The following is a 16120-nucleotide window of genomic DNA, read 5'->3' as shown; positions in this document are numbered from 1 at the left end:
CTCCTTTATTTTTTTCCTCCCAGTGGACGGAAATTCACGACAGTAGCGCGGAAGGACATTATAGTGGGGTCGGAGGCTTCAAAACCATCATCCGCCAAGTTGCGTGGAAGAAGTCAGGTGGGGTACGAGCCTCGGGGCCTGTGACAGAAGCATAGTGAAAAAATAAGACGTAATCGGTGGGAGCTGTTTAACCCCTCTGTAAACATCTTGGTTTCTTTCAGGAAATTTCATCRCAGTGGTTCAGTGAAATAGGGGGAAGTGCATTAAATACGACTCCTTGCAATACGTGGTCAACACGTTGCAGCTTCAGGCTGTTAGGAGTCACCGCCGGGTCCGGTACCTCAGTGCCGTCCCTTCGACACCTTGCTAAGGAAAGCCAGCATCGCGGGCTGCGCTGAGCGCTCGGCGTGAAACGCTGGTCCTTAGTAAACATTTTGCTCTCGACAGAAGTTTACACTGTGCAAACAGTTTCTGTATATCAGTGCTGAGAGCTGTCTCCGTGCAGCAGACGCTGCCGATTAAACTGCTCGTTGGAAGCAAATCCCGAGTTTGTATCTGAACAGCAAGAAGCGATGCGAGGGCCTGGTTTCTCTTTGGGCTTGCAGAAATTCCTTTCCGTAACTTCCCTGAGCTTTTCCATGGTGACAGACACATATGGGGTAAACATTTACTCTGTACACACTAATGTTAAGGTTGGAGATCTCTCGAGTGCRCCGAGGGAAACTGGTACATACCGCCTGCGGTCAGGGTTGTGGATGACTCCTCATTTCACAGGATGAGGAGTGTGAGTTTGAAAAATCTCTTCCTTAATCCTGTCTTGAAATTTCTCCAAGTGTCTTTCAGCAAACAGGAGAAGGGTATAGAACTTCTGCTCTGGATCTGAAAATTAAGTATTTGTTTCCAAAGAATTAATTCCAAGTGTATAGCAAGCACTTTGTGGTGTGTGACCAGTACAGTACCTTCTACTTTTGTGAGCCAAAGAAAGTGTATGGTTATTTGGCAGACAGTGGTAAATCTATGTATTACCTCAGAAACATCTTCTTCTTCCAGGCTTTGTAGAGTGGCATATTTAATACTTCCTAAAACTCAGTAGACTATTCTATACATCCATATATTTTAATTCACGTGGGATTACACATACAGATCTCTCAGGCAAAATTATACTGAGTTCCTTCTTAAGGTACTAGGTAAGCTTTCCCAAGCTGTTACGGCTTTAAGTTACTGAATTTGGATGCAGGGAAGTGAAATTCACAACTTTCTGAGCTCCATGGATAATGAGGAGGAGCAAATAATGTATTACAGCAACACAAAGAGCATTGCCAAGGACTGGTACAATACCTTGGAATGAGGAGAGAGAAGGGACAATTAAAATTGTCATCTCTGATCGGACAGAGTGGTGCATGACTGTCCCCTGCATTGAGCAATAGGTTCCTGAATCTACCCATATCGTATTTTGCTTTCATTTGAGAAAGATCTGACTTAATGATGCTTCCTTTCTTATTAGAAGTAGCGACTGATGTTTGGCCAGTTTAAGCTGTGCTCCTGTTCTTTGCATAATCCAGATCAAAGCCAAATGATCTTTGAAGCCATTGAGATCTTGGATAGTGCCAGACTGAAAACCATATAACTGTTAAAAAAGAATCTGAGAGTCAGACTGGAGCTGTATTGAGAACCATACTTGATATTTCCAAAGTGGAGGCTAGTTAGGCAGCTTCTTTGGTAAATGGAGAATTGTTATTACACTCAAAAGGAAGGTCTGTGGAGAGAGGCAGTATCTGCTATTAGTACAGCTGTTAGGAAAAAAAAAGATAAACTTGAGGGGCGAAAAGCACAAGCAGCGATAGAGCTAGCAAGCTGCCAGGTAGGCGAAGATCAGAAGCCATTTATCTGAATTCGGTTTCATTATATTAATCAGTCAGGTACTTTGAAACAAATGAAGCAGAGGGGATGTTAAAAAGAGGAGTGTCTACTGAACACAGGATGAAAGAAATACGGAGGTAGTTATCTCCTGAAAAGAGATTAACAATTATTATTTGAGGTAAATTGTAATGTGCCCTAAAACTAACATCTTTGTTGGAATCAGTGATTTTTGTTATCCAGTCATATTACRGGTTTTAATCCCCAGCCCTGTCTTTCAAGGTATTTTGTGTGATTTCCTTGAGGATAAGGGCTGAGCAATCAGTAGGAGAGTGACTGTTTTGTGAAACATCTTCTTGTTAATAACTTACTTTTTCTGCATCCTGATGGTCAGTGTGAGTTCACTGTGATACTGAGGGTGCATGGGACACAGGAGGTCATTTACATTCTGCAGTGAACAAGCTGAGGATCTATTGGTTTTCATGGTTCTTTTATAGAAAATGTTTGTTGTGAGGGCTATGGAGATAAATTGCAATTTTTGCATGCATCGCTCTGATGTGGTCAGACATACTGGTCTTTGGGAAGTTTTCCTCAGATGAAGATGTTCAGAGGAAGTTTAGCAAGGCTGATTGGCTACTGACAGGCTAGGCCAGGAGATAGTGAGAAAAAGTAATTTAAAATATGATTCTTTACTAATTTATGTTTTATGATTTCCTATCTAGATTCCATTCAAGGGTACAAAATGTGACATCAAGGGGCAGTTGTTGTAGTGAGACTGTGTGTGTCCTATAGGTAGCTTGTTCCAAGATGGGATCACTTTCCCCTTGGGAACAGCTCTATTGAGTGTATTGATGAGGTAGTCATTGTTAATGCTTTCCTCTGCAAAAGTGTCTTAGATGTCAATGATATATCAGAAGGTTTTTTGGTGTGCAACAGATACAGGCACATTCCAAAACTTCTCTAAACTGAAGGGAMTCTGGTTATGATTTTTACTCTTGTTTCACTGTGGTTTAAATATGGCAGAATGGTTTAAATGTGGCAGAAATAATCCCAAGAGTTGTGRTTTTCAGCTCAGTCAGAATAGTTTGCTTGCTCATCTTCTACTGAAATAGCRGATAAATCCTTATGTCTGATTTTTGCCATCTCTAGTTCTCTACTTTAACTTATTTTGTGAAAGTCTTGATCAGAACTTCTAAACTGGCAAATAAACCTTGGCGCCTAGATTCATATTTTCATTCACCCTAATAAAAGGCTCTGACCGTCAAATTCCCACTGATTTAATCTGGAGACATCAGAAGCCACAATTTGACCTCCAGGCCAGTTTTCACTTGTCTGTGAACCTGCCCCAGGAGGATCCTATCTGCACCTGGGCTTTTGCTCAGCTTCTCAGCTCCTTGACCAGTCTCTTACTCGGTTAGGGAATAGTTTCAAAGTTGTTCTCCATTGCCAGCTGCTGGTTGTAGTTGATGAGAGACTGAGCGATGCATAGTGCTTAAGTCCGCTGTGCAACAGTGCTTGAAAAGTGCTCAGGCAGCTGAGCAGGCTTAGAAGTAGAGTACTTGAAAATCAAAGCTGTTGCAGTGCTATAGTAACTCAGTCCAAAGCAGCAGGAAAGGCAGCTCACGCAGAGACAGAGCAGACACTGCAGGAATAACAAGCTGGGGACAGACTGAAAAAAAGAAAGCATGGGAGAAGTCAAAGAAGTAACATGATAAGGGCAGCATAGGAGGGATGTGGGCATTAGTGGCTGCCAGGAAGTACAGCAGGAGACAGTAGAGAAAGCATCGCAGTGGGAAGGGTTCGGATGAAGGGTGCTATATAAAGCTTGCAGAAAGGGAATGTGAAAGAGGAAAGCTGGAATGGAGGTGCTGACATTTAGCTAAAGAAAGAGGTTGAACAGAACAAGGTGCTCAACAAACTTTAGTTTACCCAAATATTTCCTATTTTAAGACAAATTTTCTTCTTTTCCATCAAGGAATTTTCCTTTCTCAGAAGGAAAATAATAATGCCTCCATAAGTCACTCCCCAAGGTTTGTCCAGGTGTGTTCCTAAAACATCACAGAGACAGGAGGGAGTTAGGACAGAGAGCAAATAGGGAACACCATTTTGTTTAAGAGTGGGGATGGTTTCAGGTCAGGGGGGTCTCTGAGCTATAGCTTCTTCATTTGCTAATATTATCTCCATGTGTAATCATCTGAAACTCAGAGTATACAATCCCTGTCCTTGAATCTTCTGAACATCTGAAAGAACAGGATAGGTAGCTCAGCAGTGGAATGGAAGCAAAACCCTGTGGTTATTGGGGCTTTTTTAAATGGGGACTCTACTTTTCAATCATGATGAGCACTACTCAAGTTCAACTGGTAGATTACAGCTGAGAGCGTGTAATTATGGTGTGACTACTATTTTGACCCCAGTCAATTTTTTTCTATCATAGTTTCTGCTGTACATAATCTGGGCTGGTGCTTAATACCTCTGATAGAACCACTTGTTTGAATGAATTAATGCATTTCTCATTAAATGTGCTCCTCATTACGTTAATCRAATCAAGCAAATCACACTGGGTGGTTTGACCACTGTAATTAAACTTTCTTTAAAATCCACTCATTTGGCTTTTGATGAGAATTTTGATTAAACTCCTCCAAAATGTCTGGCACAATTTCTGCTAAAGAAAAAGAAATGATACTGCTCTGGTGAGCAACCCACTAATTCATCACTGAGGTATACCAGCTCTTTTCTGTTATACATAGCCAGATCATATAGAAAGATTTGAAAATCAGCAACATAAAATTATATGTTTTTTATGAGTGTACTGAGAAAAAAAATCTGTTTGTAGCTTTAAAACTGGTAACTGTAATCCTGGAATTTGTAGAGGAGCTAGACGAACAGCTCACAACAAATGGGAAAATATATTGTGTTTAGTGTTTACTGATGTTAAGATAAGAACAACATGCACCAACAGCTTTGCGTGTGCAGACCGAATCAGTAAAGATCTATCTGTTCTTTGTTCTCACCAAAATCACTCAGTTTCCCAAATATTGGTCATTCTGCTCAAAATAGCTTCATTCTTCCAATGATATAGTGTGTTTGGCATGATCCTGGTGTAGGGACTACATTACAAAATAAAACAAGCCAATGCCTGTTCTCTGGCCCTGCAAGCAAATGTCACTGTGTAACTTGTATCCACACATCTATGCTTTCTTCTCCACCCAAAAGAGGGTGATGCATCCAGACTGCCTAGCAGGAACAGTCCTGATACACTGTGTGGCCCAAATTATCCTCAGAGAGCGCTAGCTGACATGGGCCAAAACCACAATGAATAATGAATGCAGACAAGTGTTTGTTCCTAAATCCTGCCTTTTTAAATTTATGTACCATGATAGAAATGACCAGGAGAAAACTTCCCTTCCAGCACTCCACTTTTCTGCCAGTGCCTTTCTCTGCCTTCCTCTGTTTTGCAGCCCATGCCAGGTCCCTCCAGGCCATGTCCCTCACCATAGACCTTGCCCGCTCAGCAGGCCAGCCTGGCTTTACATAGRGTTGGAGACTAGATCAAAATCCCTTTGAAAATTTAGCTGTGTGAATTATGAGATGCTCTTTGGCTTGATTTTAATTAAAACTATCTATTTAAGCTAGCAGTTGGTAGAAGTGAAACCTCCTAAAGGACCTTATTCTACAAGATAGTGCACCTTCARTTTTCATTTACTAAGTTTTAACCTTTCTATTGCAACTTTTTCTCATATTAACTTGTCCCTCAGTGAAAAGGGTTTGTTATCATTTCATATCTACTAAAGAAATTGAATTCTTTATCCAGAAAATGGAAGATCATTCTCAAAAGTGAAGTGCTGAGTACTTGTAAGGACTGGATAGATACGAAATGACATGACAAAAATACAGGTCACCATGGGAAAAAAAAAGGAAGCTAAGGACAGAGTTGATGGAAGTAGAAGATTTTTCAGATGCAAAGTCAATATGACTAACCTTGAAGTTTTGGGAAGAGGAATTCCATCTTCCTAGTAGATATGAAATGATTTAATATTTTTCATATTGCGATCAGTTCACCTAAGACAGGCTCCTAAGTTGCAAGGGTATGAAATGAAATAATAACAACTGACTGACTAAATGAAAGCAGAGCAAGAAATAAAAATAAACATACTGCACAAGAGCAGAAGAGCTTGGTTTGCATTCTTAGACTAACTGTATCAAAATGGAGATAGCCTTAAGAGGAAGTAACATTGAGATAATAATATAAAGATTTGCAAAAGGTAAAGAATAAATTCTGTGAAGGTAATTTGTTCAGATACTCTGTAGGATTTCTGAGTTGATCCTGCAGCCACCAACACCAACATTTCACAAATCATTATCAGAGCCAGATTTGACTTTTCTGTTTAATTTGTATTCCAGTTTGTTCTTCACTAAAAATTCTTTAATTTGGAATATTTCAGTCCTGTTCTCCAAAGAATTCTGCGCAGAATGCATACTGTTAATCCATTTCCTTTCAACAGAAGAGGGAGGGCTGTGTTCTGCACAAATGATCCACTGCTTCCCATGCTCCAGAAGGCAAATCTTGGCTCTGTGACCAGCAAGTGATTCACCAGAAACTTGGCCAGAGAGTAGAAACCTCTTTTTCTGGTCATGTGAGTTCAGGCCACAAAGTTCTGTTTTAGGGCAGAGAATTTGTGCTTCAAATCTCTCCAGCACCTTCTCCTTCATTGTTAGAGTTCAATTTGAAAGGACAAAAACCTGGCAACTCACTGATGAATATTTTAAGGCTGGCAAATAACCTAGCCAAAAGCATGAGCCCCAGCTGTCAAAACATAGAAAACTTCAGCTTTACAATAAAACAGATTTCTGTTAGTTCTGACTGGCTAGGATTCTTTTGCTTAGATCAAGGGCAATAAGCCATTGATCAAAATTTCTTTTTCTTCTTCGCATTTTTGATGTTAGGAAATGCTTTCAAACTCCCCACAGATATTTCAAGCATTGACTTTGCTGCCAAGCAGTCTCTGAAAGCTCTTCCTCTTCACTCTCCTCTCCTCCCTCCTCTGCSTATCTGCCTCATAATGCTATCAGARGGTTTCTGAAGAGTCCACAATGGATTTCTCTAACACCGTTTCGAGTGGTTCTGTGCTATTTTCTGTGGCCATAATGGGAGGCAGATCCAGGGGAAGCGTGGATGGAGAGTGCTTTAGCTTCAAGATGAAACTCAGTTTATCTCCTGACTGGAAACGAAGCTGTTTGGATGCCAAGACACAGCGTTCTGCTGACACCTGTAGAGACCTAATTTTTTAATGCATAAGACCCATGGGTATTTATTAAGTTCTTAGCTCTGGGGGGGAAAAGTACAACTGACAAAAAAAGAGCACGCACGGGAGCGCTGGAAGCAGAAGGCTATCAGCATATGTGTGTGCGTGCCTGTGGTTGTATATGGGGCGTGTGAGCACTATAGTGCAGGCATTGCTATGGCATTCGGTGAAAAATCCGAGTGCGGAGGATGCTCCGGAGCCTGCCGTTCCCTTGGAGCAGGACCACRGAGGGGCCTGCCACTGCCCCATACCCCTGGAGAGGACGATGTGTTGCATGATTTCTTTCCAGCAGAAAAATATAGTAAAAAGCTGGAGGCCTTGAAAACAACACAGCCCTGAAAACCACATGTAATGTGTCAGAGTTGGTGGTGTTTTGCCCCCCCCCGCACTCGTGTTCTTTGTGCCTAAGACTCATTTGCTTTACTTAATGGATTTCCAACTGTAAACTCACAAGCCAGCAAGTCTTAAACAGCCATGAGGCAACACAGATTATTCACTGAGATACAAGTATCTCAAGTGCCAATACAGTTGCTTTATAGAGACAAAGTTTGAAGTTTTCTCTGAAAATTGGCTATAATCAACTTTTCAGTGGCCGTGCTTTTCTTTTCAGACGTACAGATACTAATGTTTTTCCTTGCTTTGCTCCACGGTTACCCAAAATAGCTGGATTAAAATATCTAGGGTCACTGCAGAAATACTTCCATAAGCTCTGTTAGAAGAATTACATAAACTAAATGAAAAGGCAGTTTCTGTCCAAAGGTAAACAAGAGCACMGTAGGAACAGCACTTCATAATGGACAAGAGCTGTCTGCCATGCGTTTCTGCTCTTACCGTGTAACCTGAGGGCGTAACCAGGTTATAGCAGAGTGATACTTATTTGGTATATTTCTGTTTGTTTTTCATTTTGCATTGGTATCAGGAAGATTCACAAGCCCTCAGCTTTCATTTTGCCAAATGGCAAAGTCGCTTTAGAGGCAAACGGTCCTTTTTTGTTGTTGTTGTTGTTGTTGTTGTCTGAATGTCTCGAGCATCTAGTAATTCCTTTCAGACCAATTCAAAGCAAGGAGTCACTGCTTGTCACTGAAGAAGGACTAAAGATTAATGCTCTTAAAATGCCCTCTGGAGGAAACATCTTTCTCAGGAATTCAGAAAGTACGTCATACAAAAATTGTTTTCCAGGCACTAGGACTGCAGGCTGTCTGTAACTAATTAAAAAAGGGTGTCAACCAGTCAACCTTTTTAAAAAAACAATTAATTATAAAAACAGAACTCACCTGTTGCTTTGAATTTCTTTGCATATATTTTGTTTGGTTCATATTCACTGATCTGTTTCTTTAAAGGAAGACTAAAGAACCTCAAATATTCATCTTCACTCAGAGCTCAACGTATTGAGCCTGCTAGCAGCAGCCTGGCGTTGGGCCTCATCACCAGGTGCCCCAGGGAGAAAAGAACTAATTTAATGCAAGTCCATGGCCAATTTATTTTGCATTAAAGTAAATTTACTATAGTTTTTAGTCCCAATTCATGGTATACAGAGTATACTGTATGAATAGTTCAGAACAGTTCAGAACTGGTATATTTAAAATGGAACTAGCTGGCTTTTTTGATGATTTCAAAAATCCCTATTCCCTCCTGCACACCATCATGTTATTTTTCATATCTTAAGTTTTGAGAGGGAAGAGGAGGGAGGACAGGGAGGCAGAGTCTTATCGGCACGATGGTGCCTGCTGTGGCAAGGGAAATGCATAACCTAGGCTTTGATCAGGACATAAAAGAGAGAACTGATTTTGCAACTTTTTAAATTTTTCTGGACAAGTTTTATGTCTAAGCCAGACACTCTCAGTTGGCAGGCTTAGAAGCAACCTGGCTAAAAGAGATGCTGCTGGCTGGTGGGATAAGTCGCACAGAGAAGGGCTGAAGGATCATAGCCTGTAGGCCCATGAGAGATTTCCATTCACCAGCTGTGAAAAAGTCAAATGTGTGCCAACTACCCACCATAGAGGTTCGTCTAACATTTCCTAAAATTGTTCAGTGAACGTAGTTCCACAGCTTTCCCAGGCAGTCTATTCCAGTCTTCTCATACCCCTGGGGCTAGAAAATTCCCTCTTACCCCTCCTGAATGTTCTGTGGTTACAAATGAAGCTTGCCTCTTTGTGTCCTGCTTCAGATGAACAGTGAGCAGCTGATCAGTTTTCTCCTAATAACCTTCCATATATTAGAAAGCTAATAAAGGTCACTGCCTTCAAGAATTCACTTCTTCCAGTCTAAGCAACCCTGGTTCCTAGGCTTTATTCACACGATCTAATGATTTTAGGACTCTGTGTATACTTTCAGCTCTCCTCTGGATAGTCTTCASTCTTCTGGGGTCTTAAAGAGTCATTACTCCCAAAAGAGGAGTTCACTTGAGGCCTTGTTAGTAGTACTTGCTGTGGCTTACATATGAGATGCTTGTTAATATATTTCAATATATTGGCAATATATTGAATTTCAATATATTCAATATATTGAATTTTGCCTGTTCTGTAACCACATCTTCACTCATGCCTAGTTTGTGATCTACAAAAACTCCCATGTCCCTTTCTGCAGAAATGCTGGCTGGCCAGTCACTCCCCATTTGCATCTATGCATTTGATTTCTCCTTCCTAGCRCTAGTATGTCATGCTTGTCTTTGCAGATTTCGCCATGCTGATTTGGGAGCATTTCTCCAATTTAGGAAAATCATGCCAAATTCTTATCCTGCTCTCTCAAATGCTTGCAGATTAATTCCGCTCAGTGTCAGCTGCAGGTTTTAGTAAGTGTACCCTTTAACTCATCCACCAACTAATTATGAAAAGATTGAATAGCATGGGGCCTAATACAAGCCCTGCTGGAACCCACTTGAAAGGTCCTCCAAACTTGTAAAAGATAGTCATCATATTACCCAATCTACTATGGGAAGATTGTCAGATGCAAAAATAGTAATCGTAGCACAGGAGCTTGAGCAAAAGTCATGATTGCTTAACTAATTCTCTATTTAGTCCACTAATTCTCTTTTATCTTTATAGGCAGACACATTCCAATCAAACACAATCAAACTGAAGATGAAGTGGTTCTGTGTCAATGTTTAGCTATACTATTTTCCTAAAATAAAAATAAGAAAGGCTATCAGTCTTTCTGCACAGAACAGCAGTCAATCAACCACTGTGGTCTAGAGGAAATCTTGTGCTATTATTGGACTGTGTAAAGGGTTTTTTTATCTTTATCTATGGTAGGCAGGCTTGGAGACAGACTATGACTAAGCTTTCACTTTTGCACCAGTGCAGGAGTGATTGAATCTTTATATAGTTTCCATCATTTTCAGGTATGAGGTGTATGTGACCAACATCTTCACAGAGGTATTTGAGACTTACAGTTCTTGCATGTTAAAACAGACCATTTTTTGTTATTATTGCTAATAGCATTTTTTGTTATTATTTTGCTAAAATAGAGAATATTTGGCTATTATTATTTATCAAGATTCACCTTTGACTTCAGGTCACACTGTCCTCTTCTGTATCATCACCTAGCTGGGGGAACAATAGGGAATACACTGAATTCTTGTTCCTAATTATTTGTGCAGTGGTAGCACCTCCTTGCATAGCGTGCTCCAGACAAGCAACAAACGAGCCATTAGTATCCAGAGGGCTCCTGAGGCTCCAGGTGTGAGTTTGTGTGTAACCCATGCAAGATGCCGCTCACTGACTACACCACTGAAATCAACCTAGACTGATTTTGACATAAAGCATGTTCTTGGACATCTYGGGTTACCCAAATGAGCTTAAACCTGACATTGAGCCTGCGTGTTTCACCTCACAGTTGGAGCAGACTGAGAAAATGGAAAACGTCAGTTTAGGTGGCACATGKGACAGGTGGTAATTTGTTAAATCAGTGCAACTCAATTGCATTTGATCATATGGTCATACCTGCAGCTCRTTTGTCAGGGAAGAAAAAGTGGATAGAACAGACAAAGAAGGAGAAGGTAGAATGGAGGGATAAGATTGCACTGTAAAATGAATGGGGTTTAGTGGAAAAGGGAAAAAAGCCACGGTGGTATTGACTCCCCTCTCCTACTTAAGCCTTCGTTATTCACTTTGGTTTAGAAACCTTCTGGTATTTTTCATTGATGTTCTTCTTGATCATCTCTTTTAGAAAGGAAAACCTTATTCTCCTGAAGAGATTTGAGCTTGACATAAGAGTATTGCTTTTTAGCAATGGTCTTTGCTGTCTCCATTTTTGTTTTTAAATAACAAAAAGACAGAATAAGGAAGAAAAGGTGAAATTCAATTATTGCTGTAGAGATTATGCTCTTGTTACAAATTCTGCCAAGACTTAAAGCAGCTTCTGGCAAGTCTTCTGCTATTGTAAAGCTGAGTCCTTATTAGTAATTACAACCTAACTGTTGTGRTATTTGGAAAGCCATCATTTTATCAAAGAAATTGTCATACACATGCCTTGGCATTCCTCAGACATTGACAACCAGTTATTTTGCAATCTTTAAAATGATTCTGGGCTTCTTTCTTCTTTTTTTATTTTCTTAAGAGTATGTGTGATAAATTGGTCACTAGGAAAGAAAAGCACCTAAGCCACCTCAGTGTATCCCAGAAGTAATTCATAGGGCATTGCTTGGAAGCACATGAGAATTGAAGATGCCTGTAGCACTGCTGACAGGAGAGGTTGCAGGAGGAGAGCACAAAGCTTATAAAATCATAGAATCAATAAGGTTGGAAGGGACCTCTGGAGATCATCTAGTTCAACTTCCCTGCTCAAGCAGGGTCGCCTAGAGCTTGTTAAATGGGGTTGCATCCAGGCGGGCCTTGAAGATCTCCAGAGAAGGAGACTCCACAATCTCTCTGGGAAATCTGTTCCAGTGCTCCGTCACTCTCACAGTGAAGAAATTCCTCCTCACGTTCAGGTGGAACTTCCTGAGGTTCAATTTCTGCTCATTACCTCTTGTCCTGTCACACGGGACAACTGAAAAGAGTTTGTCCCCATCCCCTTGACACCCTCCCTTCAGGTACTTATACACTGATTGATAAGATCCCCCCTCAGTCTTCCCTTCCCCAGGCTGAAGAGGCCCAGCTCTCGCAGCTGTTCCTCACAGGACAGGTGCTCCAGCCCTCTGATCATCTTTGTAGCTCTATGCTGGACTCTCTCCAGTAGCTCCATGTCTCTCTTATACTGGGGAGCCCAGACCTGGATGCAGTACTTGACATGAGGCCTCTCCAGGGCTGAGTAGAGGGGCAGGATCACCTCCCTCGACCTGCTGGCAACAATCTTCCCAGTGCATCCCAGGATACCAGTGGCCTTCCTGGCCACGAGGCTGCATTGCTGGCTCCTGGTCAACTTGTCATCCACCAGCACTCCCACATCCTTCTCTGCAGAGCTGCTCTCCAACAGGTCAGCCCCCAGCTTGTACTGGTGCATAGGGTTATTTTTCTCTAGGTGCAGGACTCTGCACTTGCCCTTGTTGAACCTCAGGAGGTTCCTCTCCATCCAAGTCTCCAGCCTATCCAGGTCTCTCTGAATGGCAGCACAGCCCTCAGGTGTGTCAGCCACTCCTCCCAGCTTGGGATCATCAGCAAACTTGCTGAGGAGGCACTCCGTCCCCTCATCCAGGCCATTGATGAAGAAGTTGAACAGGATGAGACCCCATACTGCACCCTGGGGGACACCACTAGACACAGGCCTCCAACTGGACTCCACACTACTGRTGACRACCCTCTGAGCTCTGCCTTTCRGCCAGTTCTCAATCCACCTCRCTCTCCGCTCGTCTAACCCAYACTTCCTGAGCTTCTCTAGGAGGGTGTTARGGGAGACAGTGTCAAAAGCCTTGMTGWAGTCAAGGTACACAACGTCCACTGCTCTCCCCTCATCTACCCAGCCAGTCGTTCCATCATAGAAGGCTCTCAGATTGGTTAAGCAGGATTCCCTCTCGGTGAATCCATGCTGGCTACTCCTGATCACCTTATTTTCCTCCATATGTCTGGAGATGACATCCAGAATGAGCTGTTCCATCACCTTTCCAGGGATGGAGGTGAGGCTGACCGGCCTATAGTTGCCTGGGTCCTCCTTCTTGCCCTTCTTGAAAACTGGAGTGACATTGGCTTTCTTCCAGTCCTCAGGCACCTCTCCAGTTCTCCAGGACCTTTCAAAGACGATGGAGAGCAGCTTGGCAACAACATCCGCCAGCTCCCTCAGTACCCGTGGGTGCATCCCATCCGGGCCCATGGATTTCTGGATGTCTAGCCTGCCCAGAAGGTCTCTAATCCTATCCTCCTCAACCAAAGGAAAGTCTTCCCTTCTCCAGACTTTTTCCCTCACATCCAGGCTGCAGGATTCCTGAGGGCTGCCCTTAGCAGGGAAGACTGAAGCAAAGAAGGCATTCAGTAATTCTGCCTTCTCTGTATCCCTTTTCACCAGGGCCCCCTGCCCCATTCAGTAGCAGGCCCACATTTTCCCTAGTCCTCCTCTTGCTGCTGGTGTATTTGAAGAAGCCCTTCCTGATGTCCCTAACATCCCTTGCCAGACTCAATTCCAGCTGGGCCTTAGCCTTCCTCGCAGCATCTCTACATACTCTGACTGCATTCCTACAGTTCTCCCAAGTAGCCTGTCCCCTCTTCCACACTCTGTGTATTTTCTTCTTCTATCTGAGTTTGGCCAGGAGCTCCTTGTTCACCCATGCAGGTCTCCTGCCCCTTGTGCTGCACTTCTTACTCATAGGGATGCACCGCTCTTGAGCTTGGAGGAAGTGATATTTGATGCACACTAATAATATATTGTACCTCAGTGCTATGGACAACACCTCTGTCCCTATGCTGTGCTGTCAAGTGCAGCGAGGYCTGTGATATCTGTGGATACAGAGCACCTGTGATTCCCTGTAGTCCCACAACCTGTGTGAGGTTAAGCTCCCCTTTCCTCTGAGAAGAGAAACTGGTAGGCTGAGCAAGTTGCTATGTCTCTTATTGATGCTAATAAAGTATCACATCTTGTTTGGGAACACACTGTCATGAGGGCAGGAGGGAAGGGGGGCAAGTGGGGACCTGGTATTTTTTTATGTGAAATACACTAGGAACGGTGTTTCGGATGCTTAGATTTGATGTAGTGGGAGCTGCTGAAACTGGAGGAYACTTTCCAGAGGGAGGAAAATTATTTATGCTGGTGGCTTTGATCAGGTCAAGGATCTGCTACTATAATGTTAGGTCATCTAAGAACTAGGAGCGCCCTTGTCATTCCTGCCCCTTGCCCAAGCAGGGATATCTCTACAGCAATGTGAACTGTGGCTAAATTTCAGAAATATAGTGCCTGAACGGTAGAAGCTTCTGCTCTCGCAACCTCTAGGCCACAGTCCATGAACGTGTACAAGTTTTGTTAGTTGCAGCTTACTCCTCAACCTCTATTTAAGTGCATCTTTTGTGAACTGATGAATTGTTTGCAGGGATTATTTCATAATAATGTATTTCAGTGTCTAGGACAAGCAAATTCTGGCAATTTTTCATTGTCCATAGACAGTCCTTTTTCTTTTCCACGGGGAATTGATTTTGAGAGAAGAATATACCTCCTGTGATGCCTGAATTTTTCACAAGCAATCTTCCATCTGAGTACAGGCCAGCCCAATACCATTTAGCTTRCTGGAACTGCTGAAATTACAGCCTGAGGTGGCATGGGGCTGCTGGAGCAACATCAGCCAAGTAGGAATAGGTACATCAGCCATAAGGGACAAGATAACCTCCACTAATCCAAACCTTTTYCCCCACATGGTTCTGCTTCCCGTAAAAATACAGCTCTCGGTTGTCTGTCATTTAATAAGATTACAAAGCAAGACCAAGCAATTTTAGCTGTTTGCTTCTGAAATTAAATCCCTCCCTGGTGAATGGGGAGAACCAGAGCTAACTRTGTGTAAGATTAGAGTATGTCAGTGCACATCCCGAATACCGTCATTGATTCTCTTTCACTCAAGTGTTCAATGAGTGAGCTTGCTCTGGCTTTCTGCAAAATATGAGTGTTGCTCCCAGTGCTATCCATGACCAATAAATCTTTTTCACTTCCTTATGAGAGCCAAGGAGTAGCAAGCTAACCAGTCAGTCTAAATAATCTAGTATTTAAAAACACTAATTCTTAGCAGTTTGTCTCACATTTAATGTATTTATACATCTTTTTCTCATTTCAGAAGCCTATGCTGTCAGTGAAGCTGTGATGATAGGTTTTCTAGTTCAAATAAATGAATCTTCACTCCCTCTAAACTTTCAAAAACATGTTCATATTCTGTCCATCTGTTTTATTTAAATTCTCTGGAAAGTACCATCAGTCTAGCATAGTTGCTTAAATTATTTATTCACACTTGGTTTTATACCAAAAAAAGGTTTAAGTATTACTAGGCTTTAGTCTGAAGTATTTCTTCAAGATACAGTGTAGCATCACGTAGGAGACCTCCACGCTGACTCCAGGGAAGCACTTGGTAYATACAGATGGTAGCGTGATGCTAGGCCAGGCTGCTCCACAGCCCTCCATCTGTGATGTTTTGCACAGCAGAGATGGAGCTGAGGAATCCAAACTGCAGTTGTGCTGTGGGGTCACAGTTCCCAACCTTTTTTTGTCTCTTCCTTGGCTCGCAGTGCATCCTGCCTGCTGCCTTTCACCCTCTCTCAGACTGCTTTAGCTGAGGAAGTCMCTGAACAACTGATTTCCCAAAGCCAGGAGGGCACAGGGGAGGGATCATTCTTGGCTTTGTCCTATTTTTGCCCAAACAGCTAAATATTTTTTCATAGCAATCATTCTTACTGGTTTTATGAAGTCTTTGTAGTAAGCTGGAGGCACCCTCTGTAATGCTGATTGGGACTTCCTGAAGTAGAGRTTAGACCCATACCATCCTTTTAATAGCCCTTGCTAGATCTGTTCCCCATTAATTTGTCTAATGCCCCTTTGAACCTGATTGGACTTTTGGC

The 16120-nt window shown here is 42.3% G+C and overlaps 1 protein-coding gene across 1 annotated transcript in view; it reads left to right on the top strand.

The window, feature by feature from the left end:
* The window catches only part of SH3RF3 (SH3 domain containing ring finger 3), a 97759-nt gene that overhangs the window by 61160 nt on the left and 20479 nt on the right, over nucleotides 1-16120 (top strand). The window contains exon 10 of the mRNA XM_085320838.1: nucleotides 24-122. Within this exon, the coding sequence (XP_085176964.1) occupies nucleotides 24-122 (99 nt within the window). The remainder of the gene's footprint in view (nucleotides 1-23; nucleotides 123-16120) is intronic.

This window comes from Rhea americana, unplaced genomic scaffold, assembly GCF_003343005.1.
Source record: "Rhea americana isolate MKP2758 unplaced genomic scaffold, rheAme1 scaffold_66, whole genome shotgun sequence".
NCBI lineage: Eukaryota > Metazoa > Chordata > Aves > Rheiformes > Rheidae > Rhea > Rhea americana.
This window is presented reverse-complemented; position numbering and strand designations above follow the sequence as displayed.